Here is a 24,626-nt window from a genome sequence, read left to right as displayed (position 1 = left end):
AACAGTGTTCTGTTATTCACAATTGCTGGTTAACTGGGACCGCAGTGGTGCATAAAGCATTCTAGACACAAGTGTATGTTTATTAGAAGTACTGGTATAATCGTGGAGAGGGGGAAAACTGCCAAGCATTCCAGCACACACACACTTCTCCAGTTAATTTTGCATTTGACTGGTCTTTTTCAGTTACAGCAAATAACAGAACTGTTATTTACGAAGTTTTAGCTATTAAAATACATGGCACTTAAGCACAGAATTGGGAGATGCAGGCATGGCTGTCTGCCCTGGATATCTTGAGACTCTCCCCTGTGAACCCAAAATTCAGGCGAAAACAAACACATGCATTTAAAATTCCAGTAACTGTATTGGTTGAAAAAAAAGTCTAAATACCTTTCTAGTTAATTCAAAGCACAACACCTTGCACGGCTGCTCTGAAATGAATGAAAAGCTGAGGCTTGGACATGGGTGAGAATGACTTCTCACTTTTTCTCTGACTCCAGTCATTGAGCATCCAGCCAGGATTCTGGCAAACTCAAAGCAGTAGGAGGAAGAATGGCTGCTCTGCTAGTTTCTGCAGCTTAACACCAAGTGGAGGGTGGAAAGAGAGCCAGGAAAATTTTCATGTGCAGCAGATCAGCTTTTGACTGGCCAGATGTGGGAATGTAAGAGAACAGCTGATGTGTGAGGAGTGGAGGGTTAATAATGCTGCATGAATTTCAGCTCCCATGAGAGATCAGTCCGAGTCTTTCTGTGGTACTCCTAAGCACTAATGGAAGGTGCATGTTCAAGGGAGATGCAGCTGATACAGACTCCCTGCCTGGGGATTTGTTTTTCAGAGATGGAAATATTGTCCTTCACAAGATCCATGGCTCCTACAGCATCAAGTTTTCTGCACATGAACAGGAGGTGAACTGTGTGGACTTCCAAGGTGGCCTCATTGTCAGCGGCTCCCGGGACAGAACAGCGAAGGTAAGCAGTGATGTTCCAGCAGCTGCAGGTGCTGCTGCAGAGGTGACTTCAGAGGTCTTGTGCCGTGAATGTTTAAGTGTTAGCAGAACTGTTGTGAGCCCTGTCTTGTGTGTCTGCAAAGGAGTGCAGGGCATCTTGCTGTAGGCTCAGGTCTCTGAAAAGATGCTTACTGTGCCAAGCTTTTAAGAAAGAGATTTGTCACTTCATGACATCAGCTGCTAGTTTAAACTAGGAGGTGCAGAAGGCAGCAGCTGATGTTTTGCTTGTTTTGCTGTACATGTGTCTAACACTGCAGTAGGGATCCATGCAGTTAGTCTGAAATTTGCTGTATTTATCTGAAGCACATCCTTGCTTTGTGATGCAGTTCTGCCTCACATGTTCTCTGTTGTATATTCAGTCTCTTTAAGGCATAGCATGATGTCTTTTCCAAATCTATGGGGCTGTAGTTTATTTGTGGGGTGTGGTGGTGTGGTGGTTTTTTTTATTATTATTATTATTAGTGCTTTGGGTTTTTTTATTGTTGGGTTTGGTTTTTTTTTTTAATCATTCTTGGTTTGCAAACCAGGAGTGAAGTTAGACTATGACTTCTGTTAGCTCCCAGTTTTCTCTTCCAGCTGGCGTCACTAATCCTATCACAGTATTTTTGACTATTTATTTTTGAGGCAGCACCTGTTAACTTTTGTCCTTCTGGATCTGGTTGGGAGTACTCTATTCCTGGGGAATTTTTCTCCTGAGCTGTAACCAGCTCTGTTTTACTAGTTTAAGAAACTGCATGTAGGTGTCTTGCGCTTGTTCTGCTTGCATGGTGTAACATCTTCACAACCACTTGTTTCATTGTTGGAAGTGGTTGCTGTATGTTGAAAGCTTTGGCTGTTGCTCAGGCGAGGCCGATAGATACTCTTGGCCCCTGGTACATACTGTAGAGTATTAATGAAAGAAAGAGGAAAAACTTCTATTCCTGTTTTGCAAAAGCGGAAGGTGAGGCAAAGAAGACTTAAATGTCTCTTTCAAAGATTTATAAGTGTGGTAGTGGGCAACTCTCTGAGCAGCATGACCTTATCTGTTCTTGTTTTTCCCTCTGTATAGGTGTACTCCTGGGTAGAATCACTCCCAAGCAGAGCAGTGTTCAGATGCGAAGGGCACTGCTGGGGATGCTGCTTGTCTTTTGGGAGCAAGGCCTTGATGCTGCTTTGTTCCACACTTAAGCAAGGCTGCTTCTCTATGTTCTGTGGAGCCTCTTTGGTGGGAGAGTGCTTTCTTGCTGCTTCCCTGGCAGCTAGAGGACAGACCTCCCCGACCTTGAGAACAAATTCCTGAAGGCCAGAGGGGAATTTAAGGCTGTTTTTCTTGGAGCTAGTGTGAGATCTTGCCCACCCAGTGCTCACCACAGCATAGGCTCTAGGGATGTTCACTTCTCATTTTTTATCATCTCTTTTGTAGGCTGCCTTGTTTGTGTGAATGAGACTCTTGGAGGGTGGAAGGGAATCCCTACCAGCCTTTTAAAGGGGCTCTAAGTGTCTAAGCTATTGAGGGCTCTGCTGAGTGTTGATTAGAAGTAAGCCCTGAAGAGCTGCTAATGTACATTCCTGTGTGATAGGCACCAGATAGTGTGCTCTGAGCAATATTTTTAACCTGTAGGAGATAGGGATGCCTTAAAAGACTTAAGCTTTTCTGCTGCTTTTGCTGACACTAGGTGCTAAATTCCCCGCTGACAAGAATAGCCTGCAATCCTGGGCATTATCAACAAACAAACAAATAGGGCACTCCCAGCTTTGAAGTCTTGAAGTAAAACATCAGGGGTGGGTTACATAGAACTGGGGGTCTCCAGCCCTATGGGCCAAGAATGAAGGCGAGGTGGAGAAAATGAGGGCCACAAGCAGAGGTCCCAGCAAGAATCTGGAGCGGTTTATTAGGACCTAGAAACAACGGGGTGTGTGGTGAACTGGTGGAAGGGGATGTGCATGTATGCACTTATGGGGGAGGGAAGACACTCTCTCACATTGTCAGTGGCAAGGGGAGTCTATTTGAAAATAGCCTGAGGTACACATAAGAAACTTGGTTGAAAGGGCATGGGTTTATAAAAAAACTATTTTACATGGTAGCGAATGATTAATTTTATAGATAATATGAATGGAGATTTTTCAGGGCTGGTACAAAATCTTCCCACACTGTTCAATTGAACAACAGTGATTTAAAGAAATCCCGCTTCTTGTTTATTTAACTACAGAAGATGATAAGTTGCTGTTGTGAGTGCTGCCCTAGAGAGCATGTGATGATTGGAGTGCTCGCTCTGTTACCAGTGGGATGGAAGGTCATACTCATAAGCTGAATCTTTGTGTGACTTTTAAGTGCTTTTTTTTCTGCAAGTGATTGAAGGCTCGGCTCCTCAGAAATAAGTCATGGGAACTAGGGAGAGCATCTCAGGGAAGGTGAGAGTAGCAGTTTTGGCAGCTCTTCCAACACAACATTAAGTGTGCATCCTACCATCTGCACCTTCTGGGTGATGTGGCATAACATGCATCTCTTTCTTTAGGTTTGGTCCCTGTCCGCGGGCAGAGTTGGGCAGTGTCTACATACAGTGCAGACAGAGGATCGAGTCTGGTCCATTGCTATCAGCCCATTGTTAAGGTAACTGAGATCTCTTTATTCCCAATTTCCAACAGAGAGAGGTAAAGGATTTGGATAGGCTGTGTCCACACATCTCTCCAAGGCACCAGTGTGGTGCTTCCAGGGACTTGATTTGGGTGGAGGCTGATCAGGTGCTTGTGCCTGCAGTTGTTGCTCAGGGAGGAGCATGGGGTCTTTGTTCCTCATAACAGCGGCGTGATTCCCTCATAAAGAGGCTGTCAGAATGGCGCTAAGTTCCTGTTACCGTCTCAGGTGATATGTGTTTGTTCTTACTTGCAGAGCAACCTCTCTGACTTGTTAATTAGAAGGAATGAATCAGATCCTCTTGAGGTTTTCTGTGCTGAAAAGATGCCAACTTGTATTTCTGTTCTCTGGCAGAAAAGATGCCAACCATAAAGGTCCCCACTTGGGAGCTGTGTGCAGTGGTTAGGGCTTAGTTTTCTTTGAGCATGTGGAACTGGGAAAGATTAAGGTGGAGTTCAGGGATGAAGTGTTCCAGCCTCTATTGCCTGTAGCCCTGTGCTTCTAGTATGGGCGTAATGCTGCAGCTTCAGCATGGGAGGCTTTGCTGGTTGCTGCTCTAATGGAAGGTGTCTGTACACCCAAGCTAAACTTCAGAGGCTTGTGCTCTTAAAATACAGCTCCTCTGGCTTCTGTCATCTTTCTTGGATATTCTGCTTTGATTTGTCCACAAATTTGTACCTACACCAGTGTCTTCTACAGTGGTTTTCAAAGTGCTCCCATTCTTGAAGTGAAAATCTGAGAAACTTAAATGCTCACTGTTAAAATCTTACACTGACCAGCAACAATCTGTCTCTTCGGTTCATGGTTAAACTGGTCTTCTATGTGCAACAGAGATTCTCCCTCATCCTTTCTCAAGGAAGAGGAGAAGAAGAGCTGCTGTTTCTGGCCATGTGCTGTCTGCAACTGTTGAATTTCAGGCTTGTGCAAAACCAAAGTAATTCCCACAACTGCTGTCCTCATTAGACTTCCAGGCTTGTTTTGCAGTCAGCAGAAACTTAGTGGTACAGAGCTAATGGCATTATCAGGGAATAACGGCATTATCAGGGAATAACGGCATTATCAGGGAAATGACCCTCAAGACCTGCTATGATTTTGCCATTCCCTTGTCCCATTGCTGTGACTGAGATAGTGTTTTTGAGGAAGTGCCATATGCATTAATGCTGTTGCAAGTTGTTAGAAGCCCTTTGCTGTCTTCTGTGCTGCAAGGGCTCCTTTTCTAGCAGACAGGGTCTGGCTCTAGCACCGTGGCTGGTTAAAGCCCAGTGGCATGCTGCTTCCTGCTCCTAAGTGATGACCTACTGAGGTGGCCTCTTGTCTTGTTCCTCTCCCTGGTGTGCACGCTTGTGCACACTCTCTGTCACAATATTTACTCACAGTCTCCCCACCCCCCTTTTCCTCCCTGCAGAGTGATAAATGGGAGGTGGTAGAACAGCTACCCCATGGACAAGTGGGCTTAAATTGTGCACTCCTGTTTTCTTATGAGACTGTGGACTGTACCAGCCTCCCCTGTTAGCCCTCCCTACCGTCCCCCCCATCCCTCTGTGTTTTAGGAGGGGGACTGGGTGGGTGGAGAATTAGAGCCAATTAGCCACGTCATTAATTCTTCAATTTGACGGCTGATATAGCAGAGCCTGAAACACGCTGCTGACCTCGTATAATGGGAGCCCTGCTCCTTCACGTATGGACGCTGGGTGAAGTTAATTAAAATTCCACAGAGAGAAGGTGTCGGCTAACCTATAAACCTGTCGCTGCTCAGAACAAATCGCAGCCATCCCAGAAGAGAGAGGAGATCAGAGCAGGAGGGCATGTGGTGGGGGAGGGCCAGGGCAAGGGGCAGGGGAGATGAATTTTTCACTAATAGGTTTTATTGCTTGCTGTCTAATGAGGGTGAGTATCAAAAAGATAATATCTGGTTTCTAGCAAGGTCTGCTTTGGGGAGCTCTGTGGTTTCTGTTTTACTTGCAAGAGCCCATGTATCACTCGTATGCTTTCCCTATGCACTTGTGCGTGAAGCTTTTCCTCCCTTGCAGTCCCCATCCTTCTTGCCTGAGCTTGGATGCATTTGTTCCTCAGTGAGGCTGAACATGGCCTATAACCTCCACTTCCTCCTAAACATCTGATATGTCCTCCCGGTTCTCCCTACTCACTTGTGCTGGTATAAAGTGAGAGCTCCTCCGTATGAACAGATAGTTCTGATGATGTCAAACTGCTGTAGAATGAGGCTCCAACCACTTAAGTATTGTGGCCGAGTGTTGCTGAGAACCCACCACTGTGGACACATATTGATCCAGAGCGGCCCAAAGCAGTTGTGTGCGGTGGGGCAGAAGAAGGGAGTGCTCCTTTAGCTCTAGCTATTCAAAAGTGCTTTGGAGAGGCTGCGGCTTCCTGACCTGGAGGTTTGCCACGACTATGACTTTCTAGAGTAGTCAGGGTTGTAGACCAAAACTTGCTTTTCAGTGATGTCTTCCTCCATGTGAAGCTTTCGTAGAAAGTATCCCACATGCACCTGACCCATAGCTGGGTTTTCTGCTGTAGTCCTGCTCTGCTGGTTGCTGCTCTAATGGAAGGTGTCTGCACACCCAAGCTGATCTTCAGAGGCTTGTGCTCTTAAAATGCAGCTCCTCTGGCTTTTGGCATCTTTCTTGGATATTCTGTTTTGATTTGTCCACAGTTTTTCTGTGTTAACTACAGAGATACTGTTACAGATATGCTGAGCTAAAGAGGAGGCTGCTTTGTTCTTGATGTAGTGATTGGCGGGCTGGATGCTTGGAGGGTCTGCAAGCTGAATGATGCCCATAAGGGAGATTAAGTAGGGTAAAAGACAGTAAAAGGGTAGTACTGGATCTTCTGCTTTTACTGTGCAGAGAACTGCGCTTAGCCTTTTGTATGACCTCTTCATCCATGGGAGTGCCTGGACATTCTTGTGTGTTACTGGAGCTTCATTGCTTTGGGGATCCCTAACAGTGCCCTGCAGGGTAGTGGGGATAGGGTGGGCATTGTGCTTCTTCTGGGTTTTCAAGAGGTCTTCTGCATAGCTGTGCTGGTTGATGTACTTGGGCCAGGAGGTCCCACATTGCTTGTCACATCAGGGACTAGGGAAGAGTCTGAGGTCATATAGGATACTTAAAATAAGGATGCCTCAACTTGTTCTGATTTAATTGGTCTCCGTAGCTGTTCTCCTCCATGGATTAGTAAAATGCTGTGCTTACAGAAAGGCTATGTACCCTAAACCGTTTCTTAGTTGTTTGTAATCCGCTTCCCTCTGAGTTATTTGCATTCTGAGCCCTGCGTCATGCAGATGTTAAACTTTCATTTACTGGTGCTTACTGCAGTGACTTATGTGTGCTCAGGGACCAGGGCAAGCCTGAGTGCAGTGGACCTGTTCAAATGTGCAAAGTGACGCAAACCCAGGGATTTCTTTTGGACTAGTGGCACCTTCATGCTTTGTGATTCCTTGAGGTGGCAGTAGCCAGGGAAGAGAAGTTACCACTGTACATTGTTTAATTTGAGAGATAGGTTTATGGAGAGAATGAGGTCTGATTGGCTGGCACTTATGGCTGCAGAACCATAAGGCTTATGATATGTGTTGTGCTACTGAAATGTTCCTTTGCTTAGGGGAAAAATAGTTGCAAGTTGTTGGTTCTTTTTCCATAATGATAGAGAAGCTTTTAAATTGGAGGGGGAAGGAAAAAGTGGACCTTGATGTTACATTAATTATTAATCTTGAATTCAGAAATTATTTGGTGTTGGATTAAAGTAAGTATTCAAGTCTAAGATGGCTTCTCCTGCTGGGTCTGGCCACAGACACTTGCTATTTAGATTTTAAAGTACTTATCATGAGACCTGGTCTTCCCATGTTGTACTCAAAGTGTCTCAAATTTTAAACCAATAAATGAGATGACAGAGGCACAAAAATGATTTTCAATGTGCAAGTATAGATGAAGAGCTAGGAAACCTTTGGTGCAATGTGGGGCAACATCAGGCAAGTGGCCAGTTGTGGCAGAGATGCTTTGGGTGTGTAAGCCCAAAAGATGATCTCTCCTTTTCCAAATGCATCATTGGTTTACTGCGGTGACCTCTTGCGAATGTTGCTTTGGTGAAGTGCAGGTTTACTCCAGAGAGGAGGGAAGCTTGTACCAAAGACAATAGCTATCTGCATTGAATGTTTTATGTAAAGGAAAATGAGTAGGTCTGTGAGCAGCTGAATTTAAAAAGCCAGGCTTGCTCTCTCTCTTCTGCTTATGCAGCATTGTAGTTGAGACCTGACTCGTATTTTAACATGCTAATTTGTATCTCTGTTAACATAATTGCTTCTCCCATGGAATATTATGGGGAAGTAATATCCGGGGAGACCTCTGCCCCTGTGGACAACCTCAGACCAATTGTAAAACATACCCAAAACTTGCTGGGGAAAGGAGGGAAGAGAAGGGTTACTGACAGGCACCTTGACTGAATGGGCCTCTCTTCCACTGGGGACAATCAAAATGATTAATTCTGAGTGCTTCTTTTTAATGGTTATCTGGAAACTTTTTGTGAAAGTGAAACAATCTGATCTTGCAGATTGCATTAGAGCAAAACAACCCACTTGAGTCAGAGAAACTTTGCAGTAGTTTTAACTATAATTGAAGCCCTAATGTGTAGCAGTTAAAATGTTTGGTGATGTTCCCCCCCCATTTCCTGCTCCACTTTTATCAGCAGATATCCCCTACTGCATATCAAGATGAGCTGTTGGCTGTAGTGGTGCTCTGTTGTGACCTAGCTTTGCGCAGTTAACCTCTCTGAGTCTGCTAGGAGTTAGGACAAGTAACTGGGGTTTATTCTGGTTTGTGCATTGCCAGCAAAATATCAGGCAGCAATAGCTCTGCTGTCCTTGGGGATCCTTGTAGAGCCTGGTCGGTTCGAATAATTGAGAGGGGACTCTGACCTGCAGCTGTTTCTTAAGCAGGGGCAGGAAGAACCTGCTCAACTGTGAGATCCCAGGGTGGACTTGCAGAGTTAGTGGTGGCATTAACTACCATCTCTTGCTGACCTCAGGGAGTGATCTGGGTGCGGGTTTCTAGGTATATGCAATAGTCATAACTGACTTGGTGCTCTTTCACCCCAAAGCTGAAGAGCAGGAAATGAGTATCAGTTTCTCCCCTCTGGAGCTAAAATGACACCTGTGTCTTATCCATGTGCCCTGAGTATTCCCTTGATGTTGGGAGGAGGAAGACTTTGTTTTATGTTCTTTAATTGCGTGATGATGATTCTGGTCTTCTTCACATGGATGAACACATGAACACACATGTGTCTCTTCCCACTCATCTAGAAACAAAACACATGTGTAAACACTTCTGTAGGCTGAGAAAACTCAGCTTACCTTTCTGCACTTGAGTTTCTTTCCTTTGCCCTCTAAAGTCCATATGACTGATGACTTGCTCCCTTTTTGTCACTTTTGGCCAATACTTTAATGTATACATTTGCTGTGACTGAATCGGCTCACTGGTGTTTGTGGGCAGGTGAGCAGGTTTCAGGAGGCATTAGCTAATGCGTTAGAACCCAGACATCTGTTTCTAATCCTATCGAGCTGTGTTGCATATTGAATCTTTTTTTCTTTCTCCCTCTGCAGTTTTTTCTCATCTTTCCCTTGCTTGAGGGGACAGTCTGTCTTTGCAAGCTTGGAGGAAGCATCTTGTGCTGCTTGGTTTGCACAGGAGAATCCATGTCTGTTTAATCAATGTGACAGAAGAAACTGAGTTGAGGGGGCTGGCTGCCTTATGGTTTGAGGTTTCCATTTCCAGTTTGCAATCATTTTCTCTTTGCTTCTTTGCAGGGGGAGAAGGGAACTTCACCAGACCTTGGCTGCTGTTTACCTTTGCTCAGTTGTGCAGCGTGCCTTTGTTTTTCCACCTTTGATCAGTGTCCTGCCAACAGATAATTTAGCAATTGCATCCCAGGGTGGAAGTGTGGAGTTAATGTTAAAATTAGGGTTCTTTTCCTTTCCTAACTTCTCTGGCTGATGGAGCAGAGAAGGGGAGAGGGGAGGTGAAGGGGGCCATAAATTCTGGACCTGGTGATTCTGCTCCTTGTAGAGAAACCAAAGCCTCTGATGTCTCTTCAGCACTTTCATTAACATTTAAATTAAGGGTTTGTTTTTCAGGCGGCTTCAGTCACAGCCCTTTCATAGCCTGACACATGGAGGCTGTTCTCTCTCTTTTTCTCTCTTTTTCCAGCTTGCAAATCAGTGTACAATAGTAATCACTGCCATAATTTTTTTTCTGATCTCTCAGGAGGGCAGCGACCTGACAAGCTGTACCAGAGGTTCAAAGAGAATTGGGAACGGAGTGCAAAGGTAGATGAGCAGGAGAATGCCAGGTTTCACTCCTACAATTAGAGTGGTGTCCGCTCCCTCCCCTGCCTTTCAAAGGGCTGCTTTTCGGGGCGGGAAGGGGCACAGAGGGATGGACCTCTTGCACGGTGAGAGCCCCAGGTGCAGATGCCTCTAACCAGCCTCAGCTTCTACTGTTACTCCTCCCAGATGAGGCTGGAGGTGTCAGAGGATGGGAGCTCATGCCCTCAGGTAGGAAGTGGAGCTGTAGTGTCCTAAGATAGCAGCCTAGCCCTCTAAAGAAGTGTTGATTCACTCCGAGGACAGCAGGAGGTTGGTCCGCAGCCTGCCATTGACATTTGAAAGGAGGGCGATAGTGGAGGATATTGCCCTGAAGTAAGAAACTCACCTCTGTCTTCTGTGCTGCAGCGCTGAAGTAATGTCTGTTCTGAGCACTGCAGCTTACTGTAACGTTAGAGGAGATAGCTGGTTGAAATGTCCCTTTGAATCTTGGCTCACAGCAGCCTTAACCAGATCATGCCTTGCTGTTGCTAAGTGATTTCAGGTATAAGAGCTAGTTGGTTTAACATCAGGAAGAAAAAACCGTCTTCCACCTGCTTCAACAATAGCATAAACGCTAAGGAACAAGGGAACAGTTTAAGGAATGGCAATAACTGGCACTGGAGAAGCAGCATAGCAGGATTTATGTAAACACGTGAGTCTTTGTCCCAAAGCTCTTTTGGAATCTTTGATTTCTCATGTCTCACCCAGTTGGTTCTGGCTGGTAGGCTGTTATCTTCTGCAGGCTCTCTGATGGGAGTTGGGGAACTCAGTAGCACTGAACTGGTGTCTTTCATGAGCTGAAGGTGGATTAAAAGGCAGAGGAGATGAGCCAACACATCAGCAAAGTATTTAGCATAATGAAACCTGCGTCTTGGTGGTTGTGATTTTCACGCTGTTCATGTCTTCAGTCTACCACCACCCCAAATTTGCTTGCTTTTCACTAAGAGCTTGATCCCCATGGGCTTTGAAGGATGCCAACAGGATGAGGGCAGCAAGCTGGCAATGAAATCAGGAAGGGTGTTCCCTGCATGGTGTGTGAAGAGGTGTGCCAGAAGTTTCTGTTCTTCAAGACTGGTCTTAGGTGGCCATGATTTACACCACGTGGCTCTTCTGGAAGACCTAATTCAAAATCATGCACTTGCAGAAGCCTCCTATATATACTTAAAATGTTTATTTTCTGGGGTTTGGATTGTTCTGCCTTTTTTTGTGTGAACTACCACAGACTAGTCTGTCACTATTGTCAGGTTGAAATATTGTGTCTAACTGTTCTGTTACTGAGTGTATGGTGATGACTCAGACAGTGAGTGATACAGAACAGCTCTTTAGGGGCAGGTGATCTTGTCCATATTTCAGTTACTCTGGAGCTGTGTGGTGGGATTTGCTTCTCTGATCCCATTTTGCTTCTCTGATCCTATCTTGACCCATGCTCTGTTTTGTACCACCCATTTGATTGCTCTATCACTGCAGGTAGGTTCTAACTCCTCTCACTGATAGATTTCTGCATAGTCCCAACAACTGCCACCATCAATGTCATACTGGTATCTTCATCCTTTATAATGCAAGGGGGATTCAGAATGACTGCTCTGCACTGCTAAAATCTATCCACTCTTCCAGGTGTTTCAGCTTTTGGAGGCTTATAGGTTCATGATCAAGGGACTGGAGCACCTCCCGTATGAAGACAGACTGAGAAAGTTGGGGCTGTTCAGCCTGGAGAGGAGAAGGCTGCGTGGAGACCTCATAGCAGTCTTCCAGTATCTGAAGGGGGCCTACAAGGATGCTGGGGAGGGACTCTTCATCAGGGACTGTAGTGACAGGACAAGGGGTAACGGGTTCAAACTTAAACAGAGGAAGTTTAGATTGGATGTAAGGAAGAAATTCTTTAGTGAGAGGGTGGTGAGGCACTGGAATGGGTTGCCCAGGGAGGTTGTGAATGCTCCATCCTTGGCGGTGTTGAAGGCCAGGTTGGATGAGGCCTTGGGTGGCATGGTTTAGTGTGGGGTGTCCCTGCCGATGGCAGGGGACTTGGAACTAGATGATCTCAAGGTCCTTTCCAACCCTAACTATTCTATGATTCTATGTTCACTGGGTTTTTATTCTTCAGGGTCCAGTGTCAGATAGTGCTGAACATGTTTCGTGAAGCCCACAGCCTGAACAAACAAAAGCTATTGGAAGCAGGAAAGAGGATGCTTAGTAGTAGTCACGCAGGGCTCTTGATCATGACTTCTGAGCCACCTCCAGCATTGCTCAGTCTGTAACTTTTCAACAAGGAAAGCTTTTAACTTTAGCCCTCCTGAGGCCGGATGCCAGCATGGAGCCCACCTTGGCTGCCCCAGCGGTGCTTGGGGCAAGTGTGCTGCTGTACTAACTGGGATAATTCCTGCTAAATTCTCTTTGGAAGCTACACTGTATTTATGGGTGGGGAGGGCAGGGGGATGCCTGCCCTCCCACCTTCCCCTGTGTTGTCTCAAAAGGCCCTGGTGCATCTTTGATTAGGTGTAGGTCAAAAGAATTTCCACATCGTGACCTTAATAACTGGGGTTGATTGGCAGGCGGTCTGCAGAGAGGGAGCAGCCTGTCCCTTTCATCTCCCTTGGTGCCGTGCTGGGACAATGGGCCAGCATATTTTCCTTGTTGTTCCTCATTTGAAAAGGGTCTGGTATCTCTACTAGGTACCTGTGACATGGGGGTCTTGATTGGGGTCTCATAAAGGGCCCTGTCAGTGTGTCCAAAGGCCAGGAATACAAAGGCGGTCAGTGGGTGGGGGTCTCAGCTGACCACTGAAGAAGGGAGGGGAGGGTCCTGGAAGCAGTGGAGGGAGAAGCAACCCCTGATGGGAGACCTTAAAGGGGGAGGGGGGGAGGAGGCGGCCCATTTTTGTCCCGAACTCATCAAGCACATCTGCAGAATTGTCCCAGCCGCTGCCTCCCAGTTTCAAAAGAAAATGATCGTTTGATAAACCGTCCTGATTCACCACTTTCTCACAAGGGAGGGAGACCCACCTTTGACCTCTATGATTTCACATTGGGCCCAGCTCCCCCCCATCCAATTGCTAGAGAAACTTTGAAATGCATCTCTTGCTCTCTCTCCTTCTCCCTCTTTCCCTTTACTCTCTCTTCCACCGCCCTCCCCCTTTTTTTTCCCCCTCCTCCTCTTCCCACCAGCCGCTCTCTTTGTAAAAGAGCAGGCGTACTGCTTTGGAGTTTAGGCAAGTAATTAGTAAAATCTTCTCTGCAGCACAATAAACCCACGGCCCTTGGCCCGCATATTCCCACAATTTACATACTCATGGGCATTCGAGAAAACAAGTGGCATTCCCAGTGCATCACTGCCTATGAGAATCATTTGGAAGACAGGGAGGGGAGGGTGCTGAGACCCATTTGCTCCTGCGAGCTATAGGAATGTGTATGAATATATTAAAATGTTTTCACACAATGCTTGTATTTTCTAACGGGAAGAGGCATCTTCTGGATGAAAGGCATCTGGCCCAGACACAGGCCTCTTCCAAACACTCTTTCTCACTTGGAGTTTGTTTGCATGGACCAGATAGAGGAGGGGGCCTGACAGAGGAGTGGGAGGAAAGAGCAAGGATGCTATCTATGTAAAGTAAATCTGTGTGTGCCTCCTACTCTTTCCCTGTTTGTGGTCCCACAAAATTGCATTATGAGGGAATCTTGTTGATTCTTGAGGGAAGTTGGGAAGAGAGGGAGATCATCAGGACTTTCTGCAAAAGCTCTTGAAGGCATTGCAAACGTAGAGAGGAAATAGCTTGTAATGGGCATATAGCTCTGACAGGATTCAGTGGATGCAGCAGGAAATAACTGGGAAGGAGCTGGCTATCTTGGGCAGTATTAGCAAAGTGCCTATTAATAACAGAAAGTACTCTTGCAGTATGTTTCCAGCTTCATCTTATTGTCAAGAACAGGCTGCTCAATGGTCAGCCTGGGCTGTGTATCTAGCTGGTTCTCTCCTTTTTCCAAAAGGGTAGTTGTTCTAGGCTGTGCCACAGGTGGAATCCAGCAATTCCTACTCTGTTTCAGATGGGGACTGCTTAGCTGTGTTGCCTCCAAAGAGGTTCTTCGGGCACTTTGAACTGTAGAGTGTTGTGCTGACAACAGATGTGTGGTGAAACTTGTGTCTACAGAGTGTAGATCAGGGATTTCCTTTCTAATGGATAGGAGTTGAAGGAGAGAATTGAAGTGAAGGGAGGAAGATGCTGAACATAAGTAATGAATGGCTTGGCAGGGTGGTTCATGTAGGGAAGACCCTGGATTCAGCTCAAGGGATATTGTTTTGTTTGAGAATACTGGGGCAGGCTGCAAAGGGGCCTCATTGGAGGAAACTGAGGTAGGTTGGTGGCTGGATTTTATTCTTTTTAAATAATACTTTTTTGGTGAAAATGCTCTTTGAAATTTCTGTGGGAAGTGGTGTGTCACCAGCACGGTGATTTGGGTGCCCGTCTCGTCTCTGCTACCAATACAGCCTTTGTAGAAAGCTTGTCTGGGCAGGTGTTCTGTCCAGATGGGTTCTGCCTTGTGGATATACAAGCCTGCCAGCAGCCAGCCAGAGCCATGGTAGCACAAATTTATAAGTGCCATGAAGAGCTGTTCCAAAGCCCATGCTACCCAGCTCAAGCCTCTGCTCTCCTGAAGGAACTTATGAAATGCAAGCTCCCAGAACAAGGCATAACCCATTTAGAGAGGAATGGGAAGATCTTCACTGAGACTTTCTCCTCAGCTGAGCAAACTTTACTCGTCCTTTCTGACCAGGTGCTTTCTGTGACAGGTGGGAGTGAATGTATTCCCCAGCCCTGCAAGGAGCTAAACAATTCTGCACCTCAGAACCTTTGCAAAAGGGTATACTTGCATGGCAGCTGTTCCTAAAATGGATCTGCAGAAGCAGCAAAGCTCTCTAATGCTGTTTCTCCCAGCTGGCCTGCGCTGGTCGTACTGGTGTTGCTCATGGTGCGAAGGTCTCTAACCTTTTGTTGGAAACAACCAACAACCCAACTGGCAAGAAGGCTTACTTTTTATTTTTAATTATTGTCTTCCCAATTCCCTGCTCCTCCCCTTCATCTTGCTGCATTTCTTAAAGAGGCAGCAGAGGGAAAAAGAGCTTTGGTTTTTGTTTGGAAGGGGGTTAGGAAAGGCGACATGGCCCCTGCAACCTCTCATAGGGGTGTCTTGTCAGGGCGCGGCATGGAGGGCACAAACAGATCATAACCTTTAAATGAAAATGTGATGGAGGGGAGAGATGAAAGCAGTGAAACAAATTAGATACATCTAGAGGGGGTGCTCAACTGGAGAAAATTAGCATTTCTTCCTAATTGGAGTGCAGGGCATTCCATTACAGGGTTTCATTACATGGAGGGAAGCACTGGGCCTCTTTGGGGGATTCCCCCTGCCCTCAGTTCTTCTAAAAGTAAAAAATACATTTGGGATAGAACTTAGAAAGGACTGAATTTATTAGAGTGAAGGTTTCAGACTGCTGCAGGAAGAGGAATAATAGTAAAGCATCATTCTCTATTTGTTAAGGGAAGGAAGTGATGGTTGTGTGCACATGAAGTCAGGTGCTAGTCCTAGTTTTCCTGAAGAAAACTAAGAAGTTTATAGGAGGCTGCAGGTGATGGTAACTTTTTGATGCTAGTACTTGCTGAATCAAATTTGTGGACTTTATCCAAAATGCACTAGTTTGAAGTGTAGGGATATATGTTTTATGACTAAGATCAGTGGAGTTAATTCAAGCCTGTGTTACACTGCATATCAAGTCCATGCTGTGCAAAGCACTTGTTCAGGTCATCTCTGTCTGATTCTTTCTCTGAATTAGGGCTGTTGCATCCAACAGGAATTTGGAGATATCCCCGGGAAGGCAATGGCCAACTTCCAGCACAGCATGTCTGGGGCTGCACTGGGGCTTGTGTGTAGCTTTGTGGTCCAAATAGCCTGTGCCAACTTGAGAACAGGCCTGCATGGTTGTTCTTATAAGTGCATCTTTACTTATAAATGGGTGTGAAGAATAACTTAGAGAGAATTCCTGGGACAAGGTTTTGTATTGCATCTCTGGATTAGCAGTAGGGGAAAACAGTTTATTTCTTCCAAGCAGGGATTGGATTATTTATCAGCCAGTGCTCTCAGGAAGAAAAAAAGAAAAGCAGACTTGCTTCAGGTGTGTGGTGTGCAATGTATATTGCTCTGCCAATCTACAGTTACAATCTCCTGTTCCAGCTCAGGAGAGGCAATGTACGAGTATAGGAATGTAGATTGTAGGGTACTCCTGAATGAAGGGTCCTGTCTGCACAGAAGGCTGGTTCCTAGCAGAGTGGGAGGATGTTTACAGTAGCAGTGCCTTCATCCTGGGCAGGCTCTGTCATCTGTATGCCCTGGATAAGGTTGCAGATGATATGAATTTACAGAATTCATAAATGTAAATCTCTGATTTAACTCTGGCATTTTGACAGAGAGCATAGCACTGCCCACAGGAATATCTTCAGGCATATCTAGAAAAAATACTGTTAAAAATGAAAGCATGGCTCAGAGATGGGCTTCTCCCGTATTGAGTCAGGCACACATCAGGATGATGTCTCCCATCCCAGCCTTCTCCAGTCGCTTCAGTTCTCACAAAAGATGCTTGCCAGACAGTTTAAAATGAGCAAATGCATCAGTCTGGCTCTAGATTAGTAAAGCAAACTACTTTTGAAACAGTGTGGGAGGTAGAGAGAAGATGAGAGCAGAACCAGAGGGGCTGGAGTTTGGAAAGGAGCAAATGACTAGGAGATAGTCAGGCTTGAAGGGAGACTGATTCCTCTGAAGAATGGAAGTTTCTCCTTAATGTGTGCGGTTGTGCATCTGGCTTGTGTGCTAATATACTTTAAAATACAGCATGCCAGAGTGCTTCTTGCCTGTAGCTATGCTTCAGCTTTCCTGAATGGCTGGCATCCTGCATCTCTGTTGTGAGTGGAATCAGACACTGGAAATGTGTGGACAGAACTGTGTGGCTATGACTTTCTCCTTGGCTCTGTTGCATCTGGTTTCTTTTCAGAGCAGTGTGAGACTGCTCCAGACTGGAAGGTAGATTGGAAAGTCTGTTCTCTCTGTGTAGTGTTGGCCTGTAGTGTTCTGTGGTCCATTATCTAGGATTTGTCAGGTCTTCTCTGCTCCTTCCACCTGCATGAAGCATAACCACTACAAACACTTTCTTGCTCTAAAGAGGTCTTGTGGGTTCATGAGGCTTCATTCACTGTCTCTGCACATGCCCTGCATGCGGGGTGTACTCTTGCTGCTGTGCAGGCATCCTGACACTTCACAGGTGCAGGGCTAATTTTGGGCCAGGTATTAAAACCAGCTTTTAATGTGTGTTGCCCTGTCTAATTAGTAAATCCTTGTTCTCTCTCCTCTGAGACTGAGGTACATATTCCTCTAAGTCTAGCTGTCCATCAAAGAGGACTTGAAATGAGGCCCTGCTATGGTTGATAGACACAGGCAGCTAATGAAGAGAGAGAACCCATTTCCTTTGAGAAGAGAGACCTGTATCAAGGTGATTGATAGTCCCAGAGGTTTATTAGTGTGGGGGCTGGATAGAGGCTTCCAAACTGGAACTCGACAGCTTTGTTTTTTTCAGGAGGAAAAGAAGTCTGGTGATCACCTGTGTGTGTGTGTACCTCTTCCCCCGTGCACACCCTGAAAAAAAATCAAGGAATTAAAAAAAGGAGACTACAGAAAGAAATAAAGTCATCAGAGGAAGCAATTACAGACTAAGCTGGGCCAAGCAGCAACTGCTCCTATTGCTATGCTTGGTCTTCAGTTTTGCACCTGCACTTTGTTCAGTGACCTGCTTCACCTGGTTTAGTGAGGGATGGTGATGGAGCAGGACTGTCTGATGGAACAGTTTTTCCCTTGCTTCTTATTTTCTGTCTTGCACTGAGTATTGATTAGTGCATGTGGCCTAGAGCATGTTTTCCTTTTCCATATACTCCCCCTGGATTTTTTTTCCTCTTTGACAGTGGAGAAGCAAGGGAGACTGCTCCAGAAATTTGAAAAGCAATAGTATTTCTCTAGCATCTGTCTTCTGATGGTCTTCAAGCAATCTGGGGACATAGTTGTGTGCAGACCACCTCAGATAAGTTTGTGGCCTGGCAGAGCAGGCCTATCAGGTACTTTAGCAGTATTGAGTGCAGGTGAACAGTACCATTCCCACTGTGCAGTGTCTCTGTCCTCTGCTTCCCAAACTATGGTTTGCGAGATACTCATGCCTGTACTGGCTCTCTAGCTCTCACAGTGAAGCCAGTGATATGGTCTATGAGTTACTGAGACTAGTTAAGCCTCAGAAGTGGCAATGAACCAACAAGGTCTGAAAAGGAGATACAGCAGAAGAACACTGTTCTGTACTAAAGAAATGGCTGCATTACTAGCTTGTATCTTGGTTTTGTGGTCTTTCCCCATATTTGGTCCCAAGTCAGACACTCTGCAGAACTTACTGATGTGCTGATACTTGGTTGCTTCCATTAAGCAGTTCTGGTAAAACCAGCCTGGAAAGAAATATGGAGAGTAAGATGGTAATAGGTAAGCTTAAAAGTGTTATTCACCAAATCCTGCATAGTAGAACTAGAGACATTTAAAACTACTGAGAGATTACTTTAAAATGGATGAAAGATAGTATTTTTTCACACAGTGTGTAGTGAACTTCCTGTACCCGAAGGTTGTGGAGATGGGTGATGCCAGCAGTTTTGAAAGGGATTTGGTAAATTCATGGATAGCAGGTCTGTAATGAAGGACTATATGGGCATACACTTTCTAAAAACCTTAGTATAAGCAATTGTGGATGCTGGGGTAGTAAAAACAGAATGATCACATAAAGTTGCAAAGTTCACATGTCCTTCCTAAACGACATGTGCTAGTACCACTGCTGGAGACAAAGCAGTGAGTTAGGTGGGCCATGGCTTGACCAAGGTGGGCATTTCTCATGTTCTGCTGGCTACGGTGGGACAGTCCAGCACTCATCTGCCCCAGTGTTTGATGTCCAGCAGTGGTCAGTACTAGATGTCTTGTGAGAAGGAGGAGAAACAAGGCAAGCACAGAAAGATCTGTTCCTGCCTGTTCCTTCCCAGCTTCCAGTGATGGGGAGGCTAGGGTTTCCCTCACTGGAGTTTGCATCCAGACCAGTATTTCTTTCATACTTGCAAAGGCTAGCTCTGTGAGCCACTCATCTCTTCTTTCTGAACCTCTTCTGGTCTTTATAGGCTCCTTTTCAATTCAGTGTTATGTCCTGAGGAAGAAACACTTAGTTCTGTTTTTAAACCTTTTGCCTGACCATCTTACAGGAGTATACTCTGGATACCCTCTGCTCTGTTTAGTATTTTAGTGTTTTTTCCAAGCCACCCCAACTGTCAATGGCCTTGTGCAAAGCAGCAGCAATCCACGACTGTTATGAGTGCTTGCTGGCCAGTTGTTTCTTAGAGTGGACTTTGCATGTGATATTCCTGAGATGTGGTAAGATCCTAATTTCCTCCCAGTGCAGCTTCTGACTGGAGTCCATAGAGATGCAACCTAACCTGAATTGATGGGCATGTAATTGGATCTTGTTTATCTACACGGTAAAGGTCAGTAACAGCTTTGACTGGGAAACTCCTAACTTGATGCAGAATCAAATACTGTCACTTTAGTAATGTGTTTGTTTCAGTGGCGGATGTGTGAGCTTGGTTCTGGCATTTCTTCATGTGGGTGCTTGACTTGCCAAACAAAAATGGTTCTTTTAATAACTGTTTTTGGATGAGACTTCCTAAAATCTCAGAGCACATGGGAATAAGGCAGGCCATAGGAAAGGAGGAAACTGTGGTTTCACACTCCTACCTACAAAGCTGCTTGTGCATCTAAAGCTTCCAGACTTCTGTTCCCTGATGTGTAGGACTAACTGACAGCAGGTTGTCCTGCTTCACCTAGAAGCAACTTACTGAGGTGCAGGAGGCAGTGTGGTGCTTCATATCCCTTTATCAGTTACTTCTTGACTTCAGTGGATGATGTGTATTCAGGAATCCTCTGTTCCATTGTGGACTTGAGAGACATGTGCCTGAAGGGGCTTTTTTGCAGTCCTTTCAGTGCAGTCGTTTCCCTCGTACTCCATTTTTTGTTATCTTTTTTTTCAATATACTGACATCAAGCATCATGTTAAATTGTTCTTTGCCTTCTTGTTCTTTCCAAGTCTCTGCAGCATCTATTTTGCCTGATCCCTTCCCTGTCTTCATCTGGCTAACTTCAGTTATCACTAAAATTCAATACTACTTGGTCTGCCTTGCAGGCCAGCCTGATTGCAGGTACTGAAGATGTTAACTTGTGCTGTAAACCTCTGTTTGAGCTCTGGCTCCTGCAAAACTTTTCCAGCAGTTTCTTTGGTAGTGCAGGATCTAGGGGGGGTGGGTGGTGACTAAACATTCTTATGCCTAGATGTGTGTTGTCTCACCATTTAATGATATCTTGTGTGCCTTTATCTGCTTTCAGGGCTGGGGCTTTCTACCCTGACTGGCAGGTTTTTTCTCTCTGGTGCTCGCTGACAAGCAAGTATGCCCTGAACCTGCAGATGGAGAGCAGGGACTTTATTCTGTATCTTGGCCACTTAGGGGCAAACAGTTGACACGTTCCAAACACTTAGCATGAAAACCCTGAAGCAAATCATATTGCGTAGAGTGGAGAGCTGGGGAGGAGGAAGCTGCCCAGAACTTTAAGGGCAAGTGAGCTGAAGTGGTTGTAAGCATGTCCGTGTCGGAGCTGGAATGATCAGAGCAGGAAAGCTCTAGGAGTCATTTCATGGCTGAGTTAAACACAGATGAGGCTTCGCTCATCTCCTCCACAGAGCACCTGTGTCTCCATGGCTCAGCGTCCTGGACTTCTCTATGTGCAGGATGTGCCACATACACACACTTCTCCCCTTTCACCTTTCCTCATCTTTTGCTTTTTAAAACCCTCTAAACAACTTGTTTAGACTTAATTTGGAAATTGTTTGAATATCATAGAGCAGAGGAGGAAGATCAAACGCTCTGGTTTTAAGTGATTTGGCTTCTTTTCCCTAGAAGTGTGTACAAGCACAGCTCCTGCCTCTGCATGATGTGGAGAAAGAACTGCTGTCCCTTTGTGGGAAGATGATGAAGATTTTTTTGTTAAGAAGTCCTCATATTCCTCACCACCTTCATCTCTTTTTTCAAAATTCTCCTAAATTGGGAAGTTTGAATTTGGTGTACATGTGTGTGCATATGGCAAAAGGAGTAAGACAAAAATAACTCGTGGCTTGTGGCACCAGAAAAACAGATTCCTTCCCACTCCTGCTTTTAAACTGAAACATTCTTGGGTTTTAGTTGTTCTGGCAAACCTGAAAGGCTTCTCCCCTCCCCCTGACCTCACTGGCATGCACGGCTTGCTGGCTTATTGAAAAGTCATTTTCAATAAGTCATGTGTTCATTTCCAAAAGTCATATGTTCTAATGGAAAAGTTTAGATAAGCTGTCATTATATATATATGCATTTTTAAAAGAATACTTGTTAACTGAAAACCCTGCCAGTCACATCTGAAAATATATTGGGATTGGACTTGGCAGTCCTGAAGCTTATAAAACAGAAAGGAGATATTTTTAAAATAGTTTTCTTCTTTTGCATCATGATTCTTTAAGCATTTTCTACGCATGGGCATGTATTTAGACTTTCGTCCACAGCAATGACAGCTGGAGTATTTAGTTAAATCAGTTCTATATGTCCCTTTGTAGGCTGTGGGGTTGTAAGAAGAAAAAGCCTTGGACACTGAAAGGTTTGTGATAAGGTATGAGCATAGGCAACATATCTGTTCCCACTGGTGCTGGGAACGTTTGCTATATTTGTCTGTGTAGTCTTGAAACTAGCCTGGTCAGCTTGGGTCTGATTATATTTATTCTTGGGGTCTGTTTCTCAGATGCTGGCATTGATTTCATGGCAAGCATATATTGTTCAGAAGTGCCCAAGGCTGTTTTTAAGGGAAAGGCTTTGAGCATTAATGGGCTGAAGGCACACAGTATCTAGCTGAACTTGTGTCTGTGGCAAGTACTTAACAGCAGCCTGTGCGAGGCTGCAAAAAAAAATGGATTGAAATTAAAAAATTGACCTTTCTGTGGAAGTTCTTAGTATAATGTGGAAGATTTGTATGATCTGAAGAGAAAACAGAGCATTGTGGGGTGGAATTGGGCAACCTCTCCAATTTGCAACCTGTTGCAGCACTGGGCCATGTTTGTGTATTTTGGGCAGCTCAGAAATTATGAGTCTGTGCCCTAGGAGTTATGCTGCCCATTTCCTTGACATGTATGGAGTTTCTGGGGATCTCCTTTCTTTCTTATCAGAAGGTAGTGATTGTCATCTCCTAGGGCTTGCTCAGCACGGCTATGTAACTGGTGATCTGATGAAAGTAATGAGCATCTTTTCACTTGCCTTCTTGCCAGTTAGTCTGAATTGCAGAATAAGGATCAAGCCTTTAGATTGTGACAGTTCTGCTTTCCAGTAGGATGCTGCAGTCACAAAGGACACAAGATGAGTTTTTTCAAAACATAGTTTAACATAACAAAAAAAGACCACATTGCGCTGGAGCTGAGACCGTCAAGTCAGGTGAGCAGGTTTAACTTGTCTACAGCTCTGGAGTTGACCAACTAGGACAAGGATTTCTATCCTGAAGGCGATGGTGATATTTCAAAGAAAGCTATCAAAGATGCTGACAAGTCTTGCAAATCTACAGAAGCACTGAGCCACAGGATGCTGGTTTCTGGCTTGTGGGGCAACTGATGCCAGCCTGGTGCGACACAAGAGCAATACACTAGGACCCAAGTGGTTTGGTCAACCCACACGCAGGAAGCTTCCTGGTAGGTTTTGCAGAACCATAGGCTTGTAGCAGAAGAGGAGGGTGGAGTAAGTGAGGTCCCACTATGAAAAGAAGTTTTGTTTTGCTAATGGGAAATGGCTCAGCAGAAAAAAGCCTGGAGTCTTCGTTGCTGTCCTCCTGGTTCTGCTTGTTCTCTGGCTTTTGGGGCAGATGCTGGAGGAGGTGAATGATTCTTCCCTGATTCTTTTATTCTCAGCAGTAAGAGTTCTCTGTCCTTGACACAATTTTTGCTGTCCTGTCTTGGACCTGCGCTGTCCAGTTTCCCCTACCTGGGTCTGTTGCCTTCATCTCAGTGCAAAGGTACTAGACTAGAAATCCTGCCCTGGGAACGTAGGCTACATCAGGCCTTCAAGAATCTGTCATGCATTGCACCTTTTCACATGCTCCTATTGTGCATCACTGGATCTCTTTTCTCCTTTACCCCTTTTTTTGGCATCCTGCACAGCCCTGTTCCATGGGCTGGGGGAAGGATGCTTGTCTTGAGCTGACCTTCTCGGCATGTGTCCCACCGCTGGCTGTGCCCCTGCTCTGCCAGGCAGGCTGTGTCCCGCTCCAGCCCCCTCCTCCTGTCACCCCATATTGAAGCCCCTCAGAGGTCTTTGTCAGCCTGTTGAGAGCAGCCGCTGTTCCGCCATTCCCACATGTGCACCCTCCCCAGCAGCCCCCTCCCCATTCAGCAGTTTGGGCTGAAAGAACCTTGGCTAATTACGCTAGGCTGAAAATTACCACTTTGCCGAGTTCTCCTGCTGCTGGGCCCATTTGTGTGGGGCCTGTAGTTAGAGGGAACAAAGTACCCCCCGTGGAGCCAGGCAGGCCCTAAGTGTGAAGCTACAGGTACAAGCAAGAGGAGAATGAAGGGAATAATTACCAGCTTCTCCAGGTGAAAGCCCCGTTAAAACTTCAATAGCCAATTAGGGGCCAGGGTGTGTGTGTGGAGAGAGTCTCTGCCACCTATAACTGATTCCCACCAGGCAATTAACAGAAATCATTCCACAGAGGGGAGAATAAGAAATGGCTCTTAGAAATTGTCTTGAGTTGGGGGGGCCTGAAACAGCACGACTGCTGCAGTGGTCCTCGTGTACTCCAACCTCTCGGCTCACTGTGTGGCCTGGAAGTGTTGGTGGGAGTAGAGGGAGGAGGGAGGAAAAATGGCAAAGAAAAATGAATCACTGGAGCTTTACACCTGGGCAGGCTTTGAGAAAGCAAGGGCTGGAGTTCAGAGCTTCTTCTAAGGCTGTGTGTGGGCCCCTGGCACTGCACTTGAGGGGGCTGCTGGGTCTGGGGAAGTGGGTGAGGGTCAGCGCAGGGTGTCTGCCCCATTGGTATGAGGGGAAGGTTGATGGTGCTGAGACTAGTAGGGAGGACATAGGCACTGTGCTGAGTGTGAAGGCTTGAAGTGGATGTGCAGGTGGGTGTGCAGGTGGGTGAGATCTGAGTGCCAGACCTTCAGAGATCTGCCTGAGGTGTGTGATAGTCTGTAGATGGCCTGCCTTATCCCAGATGGTGTCCAATGCCTAGTATCTTTGGGACCATGCTTTGTTGCTGCTCAGTCAGCAGCCTCACTTGTTTCTTCCTTTCAGTTGGTTCCAAGAAGTCAGTGTATTTACTCAAGATGGAGATTTTATGAAGTCACCTTGCATTCTATTGGTAGGTACCTAGCAAGAGTCTTGCCTGTCTGTATTTGAATGACTGCTCTCTTGTATAGAGCCAAGAGTAGAGTGTAGGATGAAGTTCCTGCAAATGGCTTGAGATTGCCCTAG

The 24,626-nt window shown here is 45.7% G+C and overlaps 1 protein-coding gene across 1 annotated transcript in view; it reads left to right on the top strand.

Moving 5' to 3' along the window:
- FBXW4 (F-box and WD repeat domain containing 4) overlaps positions 1–24,626 on the top strand; it is a 64,685-nt gene that overhangs the window by 16,394 nt on the left and 23,665 nt on the right. Inside the window, 2 exon segments of the mRNA XM_080622207.1 lie at positions 834–966; positions 3,500–3,594. Coding sequence (XP_080478333.1) covers positions 834–966; positions 3,500–3,594 — 228 coding nt within the window.

The sequence above is a fragment of the Psittacula echo genome (assembly GCF_963264785.1).
Source record: "Psittacula echo genome assembly, chromosome: 6".
Lineage (NCBI taxonomy): Eukaryota > Metazoa > Chordata > Aves > Psittaciformes > Psittacidae > Psittacula > Psittacula echo.
This window is presented reverse-complemented; position numbering and strand designations above follow the sequence as displayed.